The 21,018-nt window shown below is 38.2% G+C and overlaps 1 protein-coding gene across 5 annotated transcripts in view; it reads left to right on the top strand.

Annotated features, from left to right (window-relative positions):
• Positions 1-21,018, top strand: part of FBXL13 (F-box and leucine-rich repeat protein 13) — a 317,665-nt gene that overhangs the window by 266,156 nt on the left and 30,491 nt on the right. For 4 of the 5 annotated variants that reach the window (XR_001000225.1, XM_011927739.1, XM_011927736.1 and 1 more), the window contains one exon: positions 12,828-12,911. The exons of the other annotated variant lie outside the window; for it this stretch is intronic. Coding sequence is in view for 3 of the 4 variants with exons in the window: in XM_011927739.1 (XP_011783129.1) it covers positions 12,828-12,911 (84 nt within the window). In the remaining variant the exon portion in view is untranslated. The remainder of the gene's footprint in view (positions 1-12,827; positions 12,912-21,018) is intronic. 5 annotated transcript variants of the gene reach the window in all.

The following is a 21,018-nucleotide window of genomic DNA, read 5'->3' as shown; positions in this document are numbered from 1 at the left end:
CTACCTACCTACCTACCTACCTACCTACCTATCTATCTATCTATCTGAGCCTATCACTCCCTGGCTCAGAATTCCTTGGGGACTCCACGCTGCTTACAGTATCAATGGGATGGTAGAGCAAGCCCTTCCTGAGGTGGCCCTTGCCCACCCCTGCAGCCCTACTTCCAGCTGACTCCTGCCTCTCATCCTCAGCTCCAGAGACACAGAACTGACTCTCCTACAGCTCCTCAAACTTGCTGTGTTCTTGTTTCCCCATCTCTACAAGTTATTCTCTCTGTCTGAAACACCCTCTCCCCTACTTGTCCGCCTAGTAAATTCTTCTTTTTGTTTGTTTGTTTGTTTGGGTTTTTTTTGGATACAGAGTCTTTCTGTGTCACTTAGTCCAGAGTGCAGTGGCATCATCATAGCTCACTGCAGCCTCAACCTCCTGGGCTCAAGCGATCCTCCTGCCTCAGCCTCCCAAGTAGCTGGGACTATAGGCACACACCATCACGACTGGCTGATTTTTCAATTTTTATTTTGTAGAGATTGGGTCTTGCTATGTTCCCCAGATGGGGCTGAAACTCCTGGACTCAAGTGATCCTCTTGCCTCGGCCTTCCAAAGTGTTGGGATGATAGGCATCAGCTGTCATGCTTGGCCTTCAGCTGTGGGGAAGTTTTCCTAGAATTTCTGGGCAGGCTTAGGATCTCCTACTTTGTGTTTCCACTGCACTTTCTGTATGTCTCTACTGAAGCAATCAGCTCATTATATTCTAGTATCTGTTCCATGCCTGTCTCCCTATAGCACTGTAAGCTTCCCAAGGGAAGAGGCTGGATTGTCCCATCTTTGGGATGCCTAGCAAGATGCCTAGTTCATAGGAGGCACACAAAATGTTTGATCAGTGAGTGAATGAATGAATCTGGCACGATTTCCTTCCTCTTAACAAAACACTTAAGGCTTCTTTAAATTCCACATTGTCTCAGCTATGGTCTGGGCTGGAGTAAAAGCACTTACAGCTGCGTGTCTTAAATCTGATGATACACTTGAAAGAGACCACCCATCTGCATGGAACACACACACAAATAAAGCCTGAGTCCAGGGAAGCAAAACCTCTAAAGCAGGAAACACATGAAATCACTTGGGATTCAAGAAATAGGAAGAATGAGAGTTGAAAGGAAGCAGGGTAGTTCAGAGAAATAGATTTGCCATGGATTTTCAAAAAGTACATAACAAGAAGTCTGCCCAATTGTGGACTTTTGGTTTTTTTTGTATGGAGCTGGACCTCTCCTAGTCCTCCTCAGGCCCTTCTCTCCAGCCAGTGGCCTTATATGAATCTGCTGGTCCCATCGCGCAGTGATAGTGGTTCCTTCTCACAGAGGTTATGGTTCCTTGTCTCCTGTTTCTAGCAAAGTGCCTACTAAAAACACTGCAAACAGAAGTGACCAACTTGAGCCTGTCACTTCCCTCAAGATGGATCTTTGGCAGCATGACTCTCCTCTCTACCTCCATCAGGTAGGAGGCAAGCAGTCTCAAGGCCAGGTGATCTACTTCCAGGTAACAGAGATGCCAATTTTCCTTCCTTCTATGAGCATCACAATACAGAATCTATTTCTGTGTGGTGATCAAAGCTTGCTTTCCTTTAGACTTGTAGGTCAATAAATTAGGTCAGAGAGGTTGATACATTTTCAAAAGAAATGTGATTACAAAATTCATACTAACAATTGATTAAGTAGAAATAAACAAAAATAATTGAGAAGACTGGTAGTTTCAGCTACCGAGGAAGCTGAAGCTGGAGGATCCCTTAAGCCTAGCAGTTTGAGATCAGCCTGGGTGACACAGCGAGACATTGTCTCTTAAAAATTAAAATCAAATCAGCTGGGAGCAGTGGCGCACCCTTGTAATCCCAGGGAGTATTTGGGAAGCCAAGGCGGGCGAATCACAAGGTCAAGAGATAGAGACCATCCTGCCCAACATGGTGAAACCCTGTCTCTACTAAAAAAAACCCACAAAAATTAGCCAGGTGTGCTGGCACATACCTGTAGTCCCAGCTACTCAAAAGGCTAAGGCAGGAGGATTGCTTGAACCCGGGAGGCAGAGGTTGCAGTGAGCCAAGATCGTGCCACTACACTCCAGCCTGGCTATAGAGCAAAATTCCATCTCAAACAAACCAAACAAACAAAAATAAATAAAATAATTGAGAAGAAAAAGTACATTATATTTATAAAATCCTAATTACTAACTAGAGTAGAAAAGGGAAGATCACTTGGGAGATGAAGATAAATTTTCAAGAACATTGTACATGACAGTATTATCAGTGAATTTAGAAGGAGGATGTGCTAATTGAGATAATACATCTTTCCAAGTATAACTTTTGTTCTTTATTTCTGAGAGAATGTGATATGCAATACCAAACAGAGCAAATCTTTCAGAAAGAAGCATGTGAAATGTAAGTCCTGATTCAAACAATTCCAAATGGAAATACTTTTCATCCAAAAATTCTGAGAAAATGCCAGCAAGATAAGAGAAAAATGAGTCCATATAAATGAATAATGTTATAAGTAGACCGATTCACTCAACAAATATTTACTAATTGTCAACTATATATCATACACATTGTTAAGTTCTGGGAGTACCAAACTGAAAGACAGAGTACTGGTTTCAAGGTACAGTCTAATGGCAAAAATAACAACAACAAGAAAAGCAACACCACTGTATAGTTAAAAGTTACTAAAAGTATGAATTCAGAGTATGGGTTCATATCTTGGCTGGTGCCACAGCACTTTGGGACCTCAGGCAAGTTACTCAATTTCTCTGTACCTCCATTTCTTTCTCTTTAAAATGGCGGTTATAATATTACCTACCTCACAGTGTTGTTATGAGGATTAAGTAAGGCAGTGCATGTAAACTGGCACATGGCAAGCACTCAATGCATCTTAGTGATTATTTATTTGAATTGTGACATAATGAGATTTATTTGCTGAAAAGGAGATGGAGGCATTGCACCACAATAGCATGGATAAGTTAGAAAATGAACACTTGACTGGGCATGGTGGCTCACACCTATAATCCCAGCACTTTGGGAGGTCAAGGCGGGTGGATTACCTGAGGTCAGGAGTTCAAGACCAGCCTAGCCAATATGGTGAAAGCCCATCTCTACTAAAAATACAAAAATTAGCTGGGCATGCTGGCAGGCACCTGTGGTCGCAGCTACTTGGGAGGCTGAGGCAGGAAATCGCTTGAACCCAGGAGGCGGAGGTTGCAGTGAGCTGAAATCGCACCATTGCACTCCAGCCTGGGCGACAAGAGCAAGACTCCATCTTAAAAAAAAAAAAAAGAGCACTTGTCTCTATTGTCTCTGTGGAGGAGTCAAGGGAAGCTTTTCAGCTTTTGAGGTGCAGCTGAAAGCTGGAGGAAGAAGCAGGTGAGAAGGCCTGGAGGCATGAGGAGAGTTATGTGTTGGGATCCACAGATGACTCAGTTCTGTCAGAGCATGGCTGGAGAAGAGAGGAGATGTGGTGGGAGACGGGGCTGGAGAAAGAGATGGAGGGCAGAATTTGGGTGGCCTTGAGTGCCCTGCACAGCAATTCAGGCTACATGCAGTATGTAGTAGGAGCCACTGAAGAACTCTGAGTAGAAGAATAGGACAGATTTGTGCACAAGAAACATAACTCTGGTGGCAGTGTGGATGATCTATTGAAGAAGGAATGAGCAATTGCAATGACAGCCAGAAATAATGAGGTTTTGATGGTGGTGGCAGATTTGAGAGATATTTAGGAGGTGGCTTTTGTAGGGCTTGGTGATTGGCTGAATATGGGGAACAGGGAGGCAGAGAGGAGACATACACAATGCTCAGGTTTTTTATTTGGTCAGTTGTGAATATGGTGGTGCCATGAACCAGGAAAAGAACCTAGGAGAGTGATTAGGGCATGGAGACAAGATGCTGAATTCCATTTTGGACATTTTTAATACTAGTACTAGCACATCTCTCTTTACTATGGGCCCCTTTGATTCTGGTTGACAGAGAAGACAACCACTCATCTGACTTTCACAATCTTTGTTTTTGTTTTGTTTTACTTTGCTTCGTTTTCCTCAGGATACCTGGAACCATAGGAATTCAGTGTGTTCAAATTCAAGTATTTCTGAAAGAAAACTTACACAAGATTTCAATACCATCCCCCTCCGGTTTTATACGCTCTATCACAGCAAAAACTTATACCCTGTTTTATCCTTAAAAACAACAAAAAAGGCATGAAAGAAGCCTTCTTATAGTTTACTGACTGTCGGGGGCCTTTTTAGATTTCCCATGATCTATACCCCCAATAACTACATCCTGGAGTCCTGGGTGCCCCATTCCATCTTATTTCATAGAGTGCATTTTCCAATATCCTGAATTCAAATATCAAATACCCTAGGTTATATAGATTTCCCATATAGAGAAATTGGAGCCCTATAAAGAGGGTCATAAAGGTACAAAATGAAGAGGAAGGAGCAATGTACTTAAATCAAAGGAAAGTCCATCACAAGCATTCATCTTTCACCAGACTCCTGACTGAAGCTAGCAGAAAGAATAGGAAGAGCTCAATGAAATCTCATGGCTTCCAGTTTGAATTCTAGTCCTCTGAAAGTAACAGTGTTGAGTTAGAGGGGCCTATGACACATTCAGATGTCTAGTTATCAGTTAGCGAACAAGATCTGTAGCTCAGGAGAGATCTGGGCTAGATCTAGAGATGGCTGAAGTGGTCAAACCCATGGTTGAGAGATAGAAAGAGAATATCAAGTTCCAAGCTCCAGGGAACATCAGTATGTATTGGATAGATATGAAAGATGAACCTACAAAGGAAACTGAAAACGAACATCCAGAGAAGTAGGTGGAGAAAGAGGTCAGAGTAATATCATGAGAAACAAGGAAGATGCTATTTCAAAAAGCAGGCGATGGTCAGCAGAGTCAAGCTTCAAAGCCAGGTCAAGTAATATGAAGATAGAGCAGTATCCATCATTTGTAAAGTAAAACTGTTCATCTATGTATATAATACTTGTACATGTTAACATTCATAGCTGAGTACTTTGGTTGAATATTAGTGCATTTGTGCTGATAGTTTGTTTAGAATAGAAAGTAAACTAACCAGAACTGTGTGGCTTTGTATAAAGAAATAAAGCCTAGTGTTAATATTTTATATACTTCTTTGTTGATATACAAAAATATTCAATAAGAGACTTACATATTGGGTTTTTCTCTTCCAAATTATGCTATTTTCACAAACATTAATAATACTAAAAGAAATATGGATAATGAAAAAAACGTATCATTGCCCACCCTCCAAAACGTCCATTTCTTTTTTTTCTTTTTTTTTGAGACAGAATCTCCCTCTGTCGCCCAGACTGCAGTGCAGTGGTGCAATCTCTGCTCACTGCAACCTCCGCCTCTGGGGTTCAAGCGATTCTTCTGCCTCAGCCTCCCAAGTAGCTGGGACTACAGGCGCGGACCACCACGCCCAGCTAATTTTTGTATTCTTAGTAGAGATGGGGTTTCACCATATTGGCCAGGCTGGTCTTGAACTCCTGACCTCATGATCCACTCGCCTTGGCCTCCCAAAGTGCTGGGATTACAAGTGTAAGCCACTGTGCCCTGCCCAAAACGTCCATTTCTTTTAATACACATATGCATACACTATACACACACATATGAAGATGTGATCTTTTCCTTTTTTTTTGGAGACAGAGTCTCACTCTATCATCCAGGCTGGAGTGCAGTGGCATGATCTTGGCTCACTACAACTTCTGCCTCCCAGGTTCAAGCAATTCTCCTGCCTCATCCTCCCAAGTAGCTGGGATTATAGGCACCTGCCACCATGCCCAGATAATTTTTGTATTTTTAGTAGAGATGGGATTTTGCCATGTTGGCCAGGCTGGTCTTGAACCCCTGACCTCAGGTGATTCACCTACCTTGGCCTCCCAAAGTACTGGGATTACAGGCATGATCCACCATGCCCAGCCTGCAGATGTAATTTTGTATACTGCTTTTTGAACCTAAGTATGTTACTATATATTCTTTATAACAAACACTTCTCATGTTTGCAGAATATTCTGTGTGTACTATAACATCTCAACAAATTACTTTTGAAATAAAAAGGGGTACCTCTTCTAATGAAGAGATCTATGGTAGTCATCTTCTGAACCAAGTGGCCCAACAGCATCACCAGTTGTGGAACAACTAGACATATGTGCCTCCCAATGGGATGCTATAATAATTCAGGAGTATTTTTGCAAAAAATGTTTACCTTGAATCTAATCATAAGGAGCAATTAGACAAATACAGAATGTGAGACACTACATAATAACTGGCCTAGATCCTTAAAAAAAGTCAATGTCTTAAAATAAAAATAAAAATAAAAAAAGACTAAAAAGACATGATAACCAAATCCAATGCACAAATTGGGTCTTGGATACAAAAAAATGCATGTTGACTTTGTACTAGATACTATGGTATTACTGTTAATTTTCTTGGGTGTCATAATGCTATATATGTCTATACTATATATACATAATAATACTATATAGTTACATAGGAAAATGTACTTATTCCTAAGGAGATGCATATGAAATATTCAGGGATAAAGCATCATGATATCTGAAACTTATTTTCAAGTAGTTCAGAGAAATTTATGTATATTTGTGTGTATATACATGTGTGTGTCTATATATAACTATATATATAAACTATGCATATGTATAAAAACTTTGTTCATACATATATATAAATAAAATATGTATGTTCATATATACACTTAACTAAATAAATGCGGCAAAATGTTAATAATTGGTGAATTTATGTAAAGGGTATGTCGGTATTCTTTGTAACTATTCTTTAAACATTTCTGTACATTTGAATATTTTCAAAATAGAGAGCTGGGGAAGCAGGTTTTCTGTTTATGTTGGTGATAGTCTAAGCCAGATGTAGTATGACTCAGCCGTATAGTAAGTACATAACACCCACACCCACCCACACACACACACACACACACACACACACACACACACACTCACACAGACACACACACACAGAGTATTCCGATATTTGGTAACTAGTTCATTGCTGTTGTCTATGTACATCAGCTAAACAATTCCAGATGAAAAAGTGTGGGGAAAGTGTAGTGTTCAAGGATTTGTCTGCTTTCAAATGTCTGTGTGTATGTGTCTGTTCCTGGCAGTGTTCCATCTTCCCTCCCACTACTCCCAGTGACCCCAAACTGAACTACTTCCCAACAACTCACACTTTCCACATGAAGTCTCTGTTCAGGCTGTTTCCTCAGCCTGAAACACTGTTCCCATTGTTTCACTTGTCAAAATGATACTTAATCTTTAAGGCTTGATTCAAAATCTCCTTCCTCTGTGAAACTCTTTTCTAGACTGCCACTTGTTTCTTCCAACTGGAAGCATTCATTCCCTGCTGTGTGGTCCCTATAGCGCTCTTGAAACACATACTTTATTCCTTCTGTAGAGAATGAGTTGGTACATAAGGAACCTCATTATAGTGACTTATGTACCAACTCATATTCCCTAGAGAGAGAAAGTTCTGTTTAACTCTGTTGCATAGGATGAAGTCCAGATTCCTTAGAATAATGTACAAGGTTCTTGTGACTTGGTGCCTGCTTCCTTTTGAGCCTTATGTCTTGATATGCCCCTCAATGAACCTGATACTGGAGATATAATGAAGCCAATTTTCCACTTGGGACTCCTGGGCCCCTAAGATTCAGGCCCCTTAATTCCATTAGCGATGGAGGAGCAAAGTGTTCCCTAGGATTCCTATGAATTTCTGGTGCCTCGCATTCTCATGCAACCTGTAATGCTGGTGACTTCCCCAGGCCACCACTCCAGCTGCTTTCCTCTGCACTTCACCTGACCATAAAATGTAGTCCCTTTTTATGCTTTGGGAAAATAAAAGCAAAACCTCTCTCCAGTAAAGGCATTCATGAGTTTGGCTGACTTATGAGGGAGACCAAGGATGATTTCCATTGCAATGATGCCACGGTTTTCCTGAAAGGTAAGCGTCAATCTGCCTTTTGCCCCACTGAGGCCGAGTCAGTCTATCTTGCTGTTACCTCTTGCCTCCTCATTTTTGGCTTGTCTTCCCACTGTACTCTTCCCACTCCACTCTTCCGGTCCTTCCCAAGGCTAAAACCTTGGCACCAGAAATCTGTAAAATGTAAATGTCACTTGTTTCAGAGAATAGCTCCTAATTTGGAGCATTTATGAACTTCACAGTACCAAATAGAATATTTACCTTTCTGGCTCTGACATTCTTTAGGTCACTAAACTAAAAAGCTTCTGAGTAAAAAAGAAAAAAACATTAAAAGTGAATCCTGTTGCCTGAAATAGTATATTTCACTTATTCAGCAGTGGAATTCACTGGTCTCCTGTAACCAGCATGAGGCAATTTTTAGTGGAGACCTCATCTCTGCTGGCTCAGTTTGTTGCTGCTCAGTTACAAAGATGTGTTTACTTCCAGGAGAAAGGGCTTCAAGTTACATGTCTAACATATGAGCATGGTGACATCTCTTACTCCCTGTTTTGCTAATATTTTGGTCATCAGGGTCTGAAGTTGCTAACAAAAATATATTAAAAGTGGGTAATACCTATATTCATCTTGGACTGAAGGATGCTGTGGGAATATTTTCTGAGTTTTATTTACTTATACAATTATTACATCAATCTTTTTTTGAACATTTTTTATTGAGACATAATTCACGTACCATAAAACTCACCAATTTAAAGTATAAAATTCAGTGGTTTTTAGTATGTTTGTGGTGGAACCACCACTAGAATCTAATTCCAGAACATTTTCTTCACTCCCCAAAAGAAAAGCCCTTCCCATTAGCAGTCACTCCTTATGCCTGTCCCACCCTGAGCCCGCTCGAGGCAACTGCTAATCTACTTTCTGTTTCCATATATTTGCCTGTTCTGGACTCTTCTTCATATAGATGAAATCAAACAATAGGTGGCCTTTTGGGTCTGTCTTCTTTTACTTAGGATGACGTTTTCAGGTTTCATTCATATAGTAGCATGCATCAGTACTACTTTTATTACCAAATAATATTCTGTTGTATGGACATAACATATGGTATTCATTCTTTCATCAACTGATAGGCACTTGGGTTGTTTCCAGTTTTTTCTTTTCTTTTTAGTTGACACATAATAATTGTACACATTTGTGGAATGCAGAGTGTTATTTCCTTATGTAATGATCTAATCATGGTAATTAGCATCCATCACCTCAAATATTTATCATTTCTTTGTGTTGTGAGCATTAAAGATCCTCTCTTCTAGTTTTTTGAAAATATACAACAAATTATGGTTAACTATATTCACCCCACAGTGCTGCAGAATACCTGAACTCATTCCTCCTATTAAACTATAATTTTGAAATTGTTAACCAACCAATCTCCATCCTCCCTCCCTGCCACTGTTCCCATCCTCTAATTCCCACAATTGTATTCTACTTTTTCTTAGCTCCCACAAGTGAGGACATGTGGTATTTATCTTTCTGTGCTTACCTTATTTTGCTTAACATCATGTCCTCCAGGCTCATCCATGTTGCTGCAAATGACAGGATTTCATTCTTTTTTTGTGGCTGAATAGTATTCCATTGTGTATATATACTACATTTTCTTTATCCAGTTGTCTGTTGATTAACATTTGGGTTGATTCTATATCTTAGCTATTGTGAGTAGTGCTGCAGTAAACATGGGAGTGCAGGTATCTCTTTGATACACTGAGTTCCTTTCCTTTGAGTAAACACCCAGTAGTGAGATTGCTGGATCACATGATAGTTCTGTTTTTAGAGAAATCTCTATGCTGTTTTCCATAATCACTGTATTAATTTATATTCTCACCAACACTATATAGGAGTTTTCTTTTCTCTGCATCCTCACCAGCACTGTTATTTGTTGTCTTTTTGAAAATAGTCGTTCTAACTGGGGTGAGATGACATCTCATTGTGGTTTTGATGTATGTTTCCCTGATGATGATTTTTCATATATTTTGTTTACTATTTGTATGTCTTCTTAAGAGGTTGTTTGGAGATTCAAGCAGGGAAGTGCAGCTACTTGTATACCCTAGACCAATAACCCATATCCTCCTCCATCAGGGTTGGCTATCCTCTTTGACTGAGCATGCAGCTTTGGGGAGGGACACACATGGAAGAGTGAGGGGAGAAGGGGACACCTGCCTAGCCAGCCGGATCAGCTGAATCAACCCTGGCCATCAATGGGGTGACAGATATCACAGCCACATCACCCTCACATATGTCTTCTTTTGAGAAATGTCTGCTTGGTTCCTTTGTCCACTTTTTAATCAGATCATTTGTTTATTTGCTGTTGAGTTGTTTGAGTTCCTTGTATATTCTGGATATTAGTCCTTTGTTGTATGACTAGTTTACACATGTCTTCTCCCAGTCTATAGATTGTCTCTTTACTTTGTTGATCATGTCCTGTGTTGTGTATAATCTTTTTAGTTTGATATCATCCCACTTGTCTATTTTTGTTTTTGTTACATGTGGTTTTGAAGTCTTAGCTATATAAAATCTTTGCCAAGATCAATGCCCTGAAGCATTCCCCCTATGTTTTCTTCTAATAGCTTTATAGTTTCTGGTCTTATATTTAAGTCTTTGATCTATTTTGAGTTTATTTTTGTATATGGAGATACAGGAGTCTAGTTTCATTCTTCTATATACAGATACCAAGTTCTCCCAGCACCATTTATTGAAGAATGTATGGATTTTATTATAAATAGTGCTGATAAAAACATTCATGTACAAATCTTTGTAAACATATGTTTTCACTGCTTTGGGGTATAAACCTAGGAGTAGAATTGCTGGGTCATATTATAACTCTATGTTTAATTTTTGAGGAAATGCCAGACTGTTTTCCAAAATGGCTGGCTCATTTTACATTTCCACTAGCAGTATATCCAATTTGTCCACATCCTCAACAACACATTTTATTATCTGTATTTTAAATTATAGCCATCCTAGTAAGTATGTTGTGGTATGTCATTATGCATTTATCTAATGGCTAATAATGTTGATCCATTCAATTTTTAGGCCATATGTTTTAATGAACAATTACAGTGATGAGACATGGCATTCCATCTTAATATTTTAATTTTTAATGATTTTGAATAAAGTAGTAAGGAGCATATATGCTGTTATATGTCATATTTAGCAAATGCACTTCATTTATGGCTCATCTTAAAAAATTCTAACTTTACATAAAAGTGAAATCTAAGTGAAAACTTCAGAGATAGTTTCATAGGACAAATTTTCTATAGGATACTAAAACATACTTAGCTGTTATCAAGTATAGGCTAAAGAGACAAACTTTGCATCTTTTACTTGATATTTGTGTTCAAACAATTTGGATTCTATTGGGGAATCTCTAAACTCTTCCAATTCTTTTAACATGAATAAAATAGCATCCACATCTGGAACCCAGACCACATGTGATGGATCTGCAGGGTTTGGTCAGACTTTGTTTTGAAACAGGGAGGCAGAAAACATAATGGGTTCCTAGCAAAAGATCCACAGTCAACAATAAAATTGAAAGAATGAGGTTGCATAGAAGAAAAATATATTCCTGAAGAAACTGAACAAATAAAAACTTATGGCACAGGAATAAATTCAGCATAAAATAAATGCAAATAAAAGTTTTTAAAAAGTGAAAAGAATTCACAGATTTTATTTTGGAGTGGTGTGCAATACCATTAAAAGAAATTAGAAATCATAGTTTAAGCAGAGGCTTAAATAAAACACATTTTCCTTAATCCAGACTTTTTTTTTTTTTTTAAATGAGAAGGCCCAATCTGTGCATTGGGAATTAAAAAAAAACAAAACAAAACAGAAAAAAACCAAGATATAATATTTGCATAGCCCATTTTCAACTGTGGTCCAAATGTTGTATTTAAGATCAATAAAATATAAACCAATCCTGCAAATAAAATATAAAAAAGGACAAATCTATGTGTCATTTCTGGTATTTTCCCTGCCAGCCAGCCCTCGAATCATAGAATGGCGGGGGTGGGAACAACCCTTCTCTTGTCCACGTAGTTTAGGAAGCACATTGTATGGGATTACATAAAAGTAATGCGATCCTGATTAAAAAACAGAACGATGGCATTAATAAGCCACATTCGTCAGTTCCTTATCTGAGTGTTGTGCCAGTAAATTTGGGGAAAAAATACTGAGAAATGGGACAACACAATCACACATAAAAAAATTAAGGCTGGAAGTGCAATCTCTTTTTTTAAATTAAAAAAATCCAAGGCTTTTAATCTGAAAAAGAAGTGGTCTATTACTGAATGATTATCTGTCTCTAGGCCTTTATATAAAGATCTATTCTCTTCCTCTTCAAAGGATTAATCATTATAAAATGAGCTAAAGACTTTAAGATGTTTTGGTTAGGCATAAATACAAATATATTAACAAATAGGTTCTTTATCCACATGAAGTGTCTTCAAAATAAATTAGTAAGTTGGATTTGTTTATATTGATTCAGATAACATTTATCTGGAAACAAGTGGCAACATAATAACCTCCTAAGGGAGTTTTCTGACTTGGGATTCTGTAAAAGCTTTTGCAAAACATTAGAGACAACCTGGAAATTTTACTTAATGGCATTGTCTAACCTAAGTGGTCTTATGATTTGTTAAGTGTAAAGAAATATGACAGCAGCTAAAATTTTTTAGTTTTCATAAATGGTTTTTTATATTGTCAGTTTGTATAAATGGTTATTGGAACTATATATTCCATACTAAATGATAATCACAAAATGATCTTTATATTAAATATTTTTAGGGTTTGAATGTACTTTCCAGACATAAAAAACTGAAGGAACTTTCTGTATCTGAGTGTTATAGAATCACTGATGTTGGAATTCAGGTAAGATCATTAAGATCATCTGTTAGAGAATTAAGATTGAAATTTTTCAAAAAATTGATTAATTCACTTTATTTCTTATTTCCATAGGTTTTTGGGGAATGGGTGGTGTTTGGTTACATGAGTACGTTTTTTTAGTGGTAATTTGTGAGATTTTGGTGCACCCATCACCTAAGCAGTATACAGTGTACCCAATTTGTAGTCTTTTATTCCTCACTCATTTCCCACCCTTTCCCCCAAGTCCCCAAAATCCATTGCATCGTTCATATTCCTTTGCATTCTCATAGCTTAGCTCCCAATTATGAGTGAGAACATACAGTGTTTGGTTTTCCATTCCTGAGTTACTTCACTTAGAATAACGGTCTCCAATTCCATCAGGGTTACTGCAAATGCCATTATTTCATTTTTATGGCTGAACAGTATTCCATGTACACATGGAATATATATGTGTGTGTGTATATGTATATATATGTGTGTATGTGTATATATGTGTGTATGTGTATATATGTGTGTGTGTGTGTGTGTGTGTGTGTGTGTATAATCACAATTCTTTATCAACTCATTGATTGGTGGACATTTGGGTTGGTTCCCCAATTTTGCAATTGCGAATTGTCCTGCTATAAGCATGCCTGTGCAAGTATCTTTTTCGTACAATGACTTCTTTACCCCTGGGTAGATACCCAGTAGTGGGATTGCTGGATCAAATGGTAGTTCTACTTTTAGCTCTTTAAGGAGTCTCCACACTATTTTTTATAGTGGCTGTACTAGTTTACATTCCTATGAGCAGTGCAGAAGTGTTCCCTTTTCACTGTATCCCTGCCAACTTTTATTGTTTTTTGATTTTTTGATTATGGCCAGTCTTGCAGGAGTAAGATGGTTTTGCATTGTGGTTTTGATTTGCATTTCCCTGATCATTTGTGATGTTGAGCATTTTTTTCATGTTTATTAGACATTTGTATATCTTCTTTTGAGAATGATCTGTTCATGTCCTTAGCCCACTTTTTGATGGGATTGTTTGTTTTTTTTCTTGCTAATTCGTTTGAGTTCGTTGTAGATTTTGGATCTCAGTCCTTTGTCAGATGTATAGATTGTGAAGATTTTCTCATACTCTGTTCATTGTCTATTTACTCTGCTGTTTCTTTTGCTGTGCAGAAACTTTTTAGTCTAATTAAGTACAAATTGAATATATTTTGTGGGTCATAGTAGAAAAAAAGAAATGGATTGGAAATGTAACAACACATATGTGATCCTAGTTGAACTAAGTTCAACTCCAGGCTCTTAGTTAGGTCTCCACAGCCAAAGTGATTGAGATTTATTTTCCCATTTTTCCCTGTCTAATGTCTCCCTTCCTTATGTCAGATTCAAAACAAACAGGGATATTTTACATGGAGAGTGATGAACTGCAGTGTGGTAAAAGTCTTCTCATATAAACAAAGTATTCTGTAGATAGAAATGTTACAGAATCTAATCATTGAAAGTTGGGGGAGTTTGAAAAATTATGCCAGACACTCAACAGTTAGGAACTTAAGTTACTCAAACATACTTGCTACCATCCTTTATGGGAATGGGAAGCATGAGATAAGTAATTGGCTAGGATAAACGACTACATGCTCAATTGATTCTTCAAGAACTTGCAAGAAAAGTAAAATTCCTAGACCTAATCTTGAGTGATGTGCAGGAAGTCATAAAGTACATACTGTGAGCAAGCCACAGTGTAATTTTTCCATCACTTTAAGCATATCAATGTGCTGTTAGAAAAAACCCCAAAGTTATTTGTCATACATGTATTGAACAAGAAGGGAAGCCGTAACCTAGGAATGCAAGCACTGAAACACATTGGAAGTTCTAGATAAATGTGCCTTGAGAGTTTAAAACCCCAACCACTCATAAAAACCTGAAGCTAAAGTAGAAATAGAAAGAGAGAGAGAAAGACAAAGAGACAGAGAGGGAGAGAGAGAAAGAAAGAAGAAGGAGGAGGAGAAGGAGAAGGAAGAGGAGGGGAGGAGGAGGAAAAAGAAGAAGAGGAGGAGAAGGAGGGGAAGGAAAGGGAAGAAAGGAAGGGAAGGAAGGAAGAAGGGAAGGAGGGAAGGAGGGAGGGAAGAAAGAGAGAAAGAAAAACCTATAAAAGGGTTTATCCCACAAGTAGGAAGATAATGCAATAAAAGCTGAGAAGTCCCCAGAGCATGGCAAACCTGAAGTTATCTCTGTCAATTTGAAGTAGACTTTCCAAGAAGTTTTAACATGACTAATAGGAGTGTTAAAATACCATCTCAACTGGTGGGCTGCAGAGGATTCCAGGTCAAAAGATGCTCTAGACCTCTAGCATTGAATTCTAAACTTCTGGAGCTGAAAGAATCTTAGAAACATCTAAAAAAGCAACTCCCTAATGTTAAGGCAGTAGGAATAAAAAATTACATCAAAGGCCAAGAGGGCTTAAATGACTGGCTCAAAGTCTTATACCCTCTCAGCAAACTAATTCAGTAACAGTTTTACGGAAATGAAAGGTGGAAATGGAGAGCTGCTGTTCTGAATGGTTGATTGACAGCTTAGTGAGAAAAAATGTTTTCAAATTATTTTTGCTCTTTCTCAGTGGGTCTGAACAATGTAATCATACTTAAGGAAATCTGCTTTAAGGAGCATTAGTGTCACATAATGTCAATGTCTCCCAATTTTAGACCAGGGGTACTGATGTTCTAAGAAGTCCCTAAGAAATCTGCCTGGTAGTATATTCAGTACTGTAGAGTTAAATAAACAAACACAAAACACATATCCTAGAGAGGACTAGAAAATTCCATGTTGGAAAGATTGTAACTCTTTCATAACAAAAAGGATTACAAATCATTTAGATGTATGTAACCTACTAAGAGATTCCTTTAAAGTTAAGCCATGATTTACCTGCTACAATTAATTTAAGGGTTAAACATACATTTATACAAAGCTTTATCTATGAATATGATATAGTCAGGCTTTCAAAAGATCTTTGACAAGGTGATAGACTAGAAAAAACAGTTTAAAATATTAACATTTTAAATACTGGGTTATATTTCTCATATCAATTATATTTGACCAATAACTAGAAATCATTTAGGAGTATTGAAACCTACCATGGTGATGACATAGTCTCTTAATATGCATCATTGATTAATTTTTAGATGCTCCTCTCATCCTGGGGATGAAGGAGTATTGACCAAAGTTTGATGTTAAGTATCAGGAGACAAGTGTTTTCTGTCATTTCTTTTTGATTCTGTGGGGTCCAGACATTTTTCTTTTCACTCTTTGGAGCCTAAAATTTGTACTATTTTTAGGTGCTCTGAGATTGTACACGAAAGCATTTACCCATTTGCTAACTCTATGACCATACAGCTGACTTCTGGCATATCTTTAAAACAATTTAATCTTTTACAAACTGACATGTATTTATTTTCAGTAATCTAAAAGATTAGTGGTTCTACTCTCAAGTTCATGAACAAGAAATTTTTCTTTTATTTTCCTTAATTTTTTTCTAAACAAAACAAGATACATGTGCAGAACATGCAGGTTTGTTCCATAGGTATGCGTGTGCCATGGTGGTTTGCTGCACCTGTTGACCTGTCCTCTGAGTTCCCTCCCCTCACCCTCAACCCTGAAATTTTTCTTTTTCATCATTTCTCATCCCTCTTTTTCCCCTCCCTGCTTTCGGTATGTGTGTGTCTGTGTGTGTCTGTGTTGTGGCTTTTAACCAGTTTTACCTCTTCCAAGGTTCATACTTCTGGCATGTGGTAATCTTTCCCCTTGCCTCCTCCAGCCCAATTATTAAGTCCCAAAAGGGAACAGAAAGCAGGGGGAGGAGAAAGTGACATACAAACGAATTTCACAATTCCTTACCTGGATTTAGAAAGAGAGGGAAAGAGAATAAAATAAGGTGAGTAAATTGAGATGTTTAGATTATCCACACTTTATCAAGAATGCTCTCTCATTACTTAGAAAAGGTAACTATAGGAGAGATTCTGTTTTTCGCATAAGACATTGAAAACTTATACACTACATAATTCACTTAATGAGAAAAATGAATAAATCTTTTACCGTGGTTAGGTTTTGCAAGAGTTGTGAACATAATAAGAATAAAAAATTACCTCATTTTAGTGTTTAGTGGAAACCACAGCACATACAGAGTCATTGTCTGGAGCCTCAGATGTATTGACTTTTAGGATCTGACTTTAATTACTTTCTCCAACTTTAGTTCTTTTCTGAGAACAACAGACATTCAATGATTATGTTACACTAAAATTATTTAGTGCTCTTGAAAGGCATTTTGGAGAAGATGTTTGATGCAGCTGTAACTGAGCATTTCTTAAGAAATCGTTTTCTTGAGGATTTTATGAGGTCAGTTAAATAACAGATGGCCAAGTATTGCAAAGGAATTGGCTTAAATGCAGTGTTACAGTACAGAAGTATTAGAAATTCCATCTTACTAAGTTGTTTTGATAGAACCAATGGAATAAATCCAATTATTTACTCTGGTTGCTTTTTTTCTGAGACGGAGTTTCGCTTTTGTTGCCCAAGCTGGAGTGCAATGACACGATCTCGACTCACTGCAACCTCCGCCTCCTGGGTTCAAGTGATTCTCCTGCTTCAGCCTCCTGAGTAGCTGGGATTACAGGTGCGCACCACCACGCCTGGCTAATTTTTTGTATTTTTAATAGAAATGGGTTTCATGATGTTGGCCAGGCTGATCTCGAACTCCTGACCTCAGGTGATCCACCTGCCTCAGCCTCCCAAACTGCTGAAATTACAGGGGTGAGGCACTGTGCCTGGCCTCTGGTTGTTTTTTATACTCTTAATCTAGTTTGCATTTCTCATTCCCCTTTCCTAGAATGAAGCATAATATAAATACGTTTATATAATATCCATACACATAAATGTGTATTTTTTATGCAGATTATCTTTGAATGAAAATCTTGCAGCTAGACAAAAATTTCTAATTATTTCAGTGTGTGTTGAGGTAGTTGATTAAGAAATGTCATGAGTGGGAGAAAAATCAGGTTTCATTAGGATGCACTAAAAGGACTGGCAGGTGTGTATACAGTGCAAATGTGCATATATGTGTGTTTACATGCCAATATATGTAAATGTACATCTATGTCTAGTATATGTAGGTAAATTAAATATATGTATTCACCTTGGTATATATTACATCATATATATATGTCAATGTGTATATGTATTTATTACACCCAAATTGTGTATATAGAGATGCTATATGATTATACATTTCTAGGCTAAAACCAATAGATGATGGTCAGTATTCAAAGCAAGTAATAAAAATTGGTTTGTTGGTCAGGTGCAGTGGCTCACACCTGTAATCGCAGCACTTTGGGAGGCCAAGGCAGGAGTTCAAGACCAGCCTGCCCAACATGGTGAAGCCCCGTCTCTACTAAAAATACAAAAAAATTAGCCAGGCGTAGTGGCGTACACCTCTAGTCCCAGCTACTCCGGAGGCTGAGACAGGAGAATCGCTTGAACCGGGGAGGCAGAGGTTGCAGTGAGCCGAGATTGCACCACTGCACTCCAGCTGGGTGACAGAGAGAGACTGCATCTCAAAAAAAGAAAAAAAAGAAAAAAAAAATGGGTGTTAAAGAATTACCTTTTTATCTATATTTTATTTTAAAAATTAATCATCCATTTAGATGACAAAGCTCTTTTTCCTGTGGAAGTGTGTGGATTAGTTCTCTGATAGCAAAAGTAATAAGATAATTTAGGGAATGTGGGACTAGCTGTCAAGAGTCCTAATTTTTATTCCAATTCTGCCTCTTACATGGCCACGTTTTCTTAAGCAATTCACTTAGCCCACAACAATTCATTCCCCTGTAGTGACTACAATTATGAAGCAGACAGTAGCTTGCACACTAGAGCAGGGGTAGGCTTTTTTTTTTCTGTCAAGTTTTGAAGGGTCAGGTAGTTTCTGTTTTAGGCTTTGCAGGCCATACAGTCTCTGTCGCAACTTCCCAGCTTTGCCATTGAGCAAAGAAACAGCCATAGACAATATGTAAATAAATGAGAGTTGCTGTATTCTAATAAAACTTTATTTATGGACACTGAAAATGTGTATTTCATATCATTTTCACATATCATGAAATATTATTATTCTTTTGCTTTTTTGTCTACCATTTAAAATATATAAACACCATTCTGAGAGTGTAGGCCATACAGAAGAGCTACAGGTTAGCTGGGCAGGTGGACAGTCACTGTCAGTGAGCATTGAGTCTGTGGCTTTCATAAGCAAATGTTCTTTGTGCTCTCTACCCTGCAGCCTGGTGGGCTGGTTGTGCTTGCATAGGTGGGGCCTGTGGCTGTCCCAAAGTTCAGGCACTTTGGTCATGTCCATTACACTTATGAACGATTCTTAAGCTTCCTTAGTACAACATTGGGACATTATTTGCAATTAGCAAGTTGGAAGGAGCTTAGATGATTAATTAGACTACTCCATACCTGCATGTAAGATCATGCTCAAACCATCTCATTTCAGTTTTTTTTTTTTTTTTTGAGATGGAGTCTTGCTCTGTTGCCCAGGCTTGTATGCAGTGGCATGATCTTGGCTCACTGCAACCTCCTCCTCCCGGGCTCAGACCATTCTCCCACCTCAGCCTTCCAAGTAGCTAGGATTACAGGCATGTGCCATCATCCCCAGCTAATTTTTGTATTTTTAGTAGAGATGGTGTTTCACCATATTGGCCAAGGCTGGTCTTGAACTCCTGACCTCAGGTGATCTGCCCACCTCAGCCTCCCAAAGTGCCAGTATTACAGGCGTCACCCACCATGTCCAGCCTCAGATTAATTTATTTTGTGAAAATGTGCTATATCTTGTTCAGTGATTGAACACAAAACATTTTGGATTAGACTTTCCATGTAGAGGACATGGATAATCTGTTTGTTTTTTGAAAACAGAAATCATTATAATTTTTTTTTTTAAATGATGAGGCTAGGTCTAGTGGGGTTAGGCAGATATAAGCAGAAAAATTCAATACTATGTGGTGGTTGTCAGCTAATATCAATTTAGCACTTACTACTGCCAGGCACTGTTGTATTTCCCATGTATTAATTTCCTACTTTATGAGGTAGGCAGTACTTTTAATTCCATTTTACAAACTGGAGGTTCCAATAGGTTAAAAACCTGTCCCAAGTCATGAAACAAGTAAGCACATGAGCTAGTGTATAAAATGTCTAATTCCAAAAGGATGCTTTTAGTCATAATGCTGTGATAAAGGCATGTAGGAGGCTATGGGAGGATTCGGGTGAGGTACCTAATCCAGCATGGGAATGCCAGGGAAGTTTATCTGTTAGAAAAATCACTTTAACAAGGAATGTGGAAGTTAGATTGAAGAGCAGAAGGGGAAAAGGAGACCTACCAACAGTGAAGGTAGGAATATAAGAGGTTTTTGTTATAGTCCAGGGGTGAGAGGATAGCAATCTGAACACGGGAAGTAACAGGGAGGCTGGGGATAAGGAAATGCATTAGAGAACATTTAGATAGCAAAATCCATGAAACTGTCGATACTTCAGATGAGGGATGAGTGTGAAGATGTGGTTAAAGACGATGTCCATGCATCTGACTTCTCTGCCAGGAATATTGGTGGTGTCCCCACTTTCAAGCCCTGTGAACTACCAAGATCTATTCAGTATTTTGGCACTTACTGTTGCCAAAATATCTCTTCTTGTGAGTGTGTGATTTATAGGAAATATGTATATTTTGGTCTTTGTCCACAGTCTTGGCACAGAGCTCCTTAAAGGGCTTGTAACTTTCTGAGCAATAGGGGTAATAGGTATGTTTTGTTCTAATATTTGGTCTTTGACCATGGTTCCTGATGCAGAACTCCTAATTCCTTGGAGTTTCCTGGGTGTATCTTCTGTTCTAATGAGGTGACTCTTGGTGAGTTCTTGGTTGGGGGCTGGTCATGAGAAAAGCCAAGCCATGATTAGAATCTTGGAACTTTCTGCTCCATTCCCCTTCCTTTGGGAAGGTGAGAGGGGCTGGAGATTGAGCTAATAATTGATGGTGTCTACATGATGAAGCCCCCATAAAAATCCCTGAACTACAGGATTTAGAGTACTTCCAGGTTGGTGAACACATCTA

The sequence above is a fragment of the Colobus angolensis genome, unplaced genomic scaffold (genome assembly GCF_000951035.1).
Source record: "Colobus angolensis palliatus isolate OR3802 unplaced genomic scaffold, Cang.pa_1.0 Scaffold74, whole genome shotgun sequence".
Taxonomy (NCBI): Eukaryota; Metazoa; Chordata; class Mammalia; order Primates; family Cercopithecidae; genus Colobus; species Colobus angolensis.
Note: the sequence above shows the minus strand (reverse complement) of the source record. Positions and strands in the feature narration are given on the sequence as shown.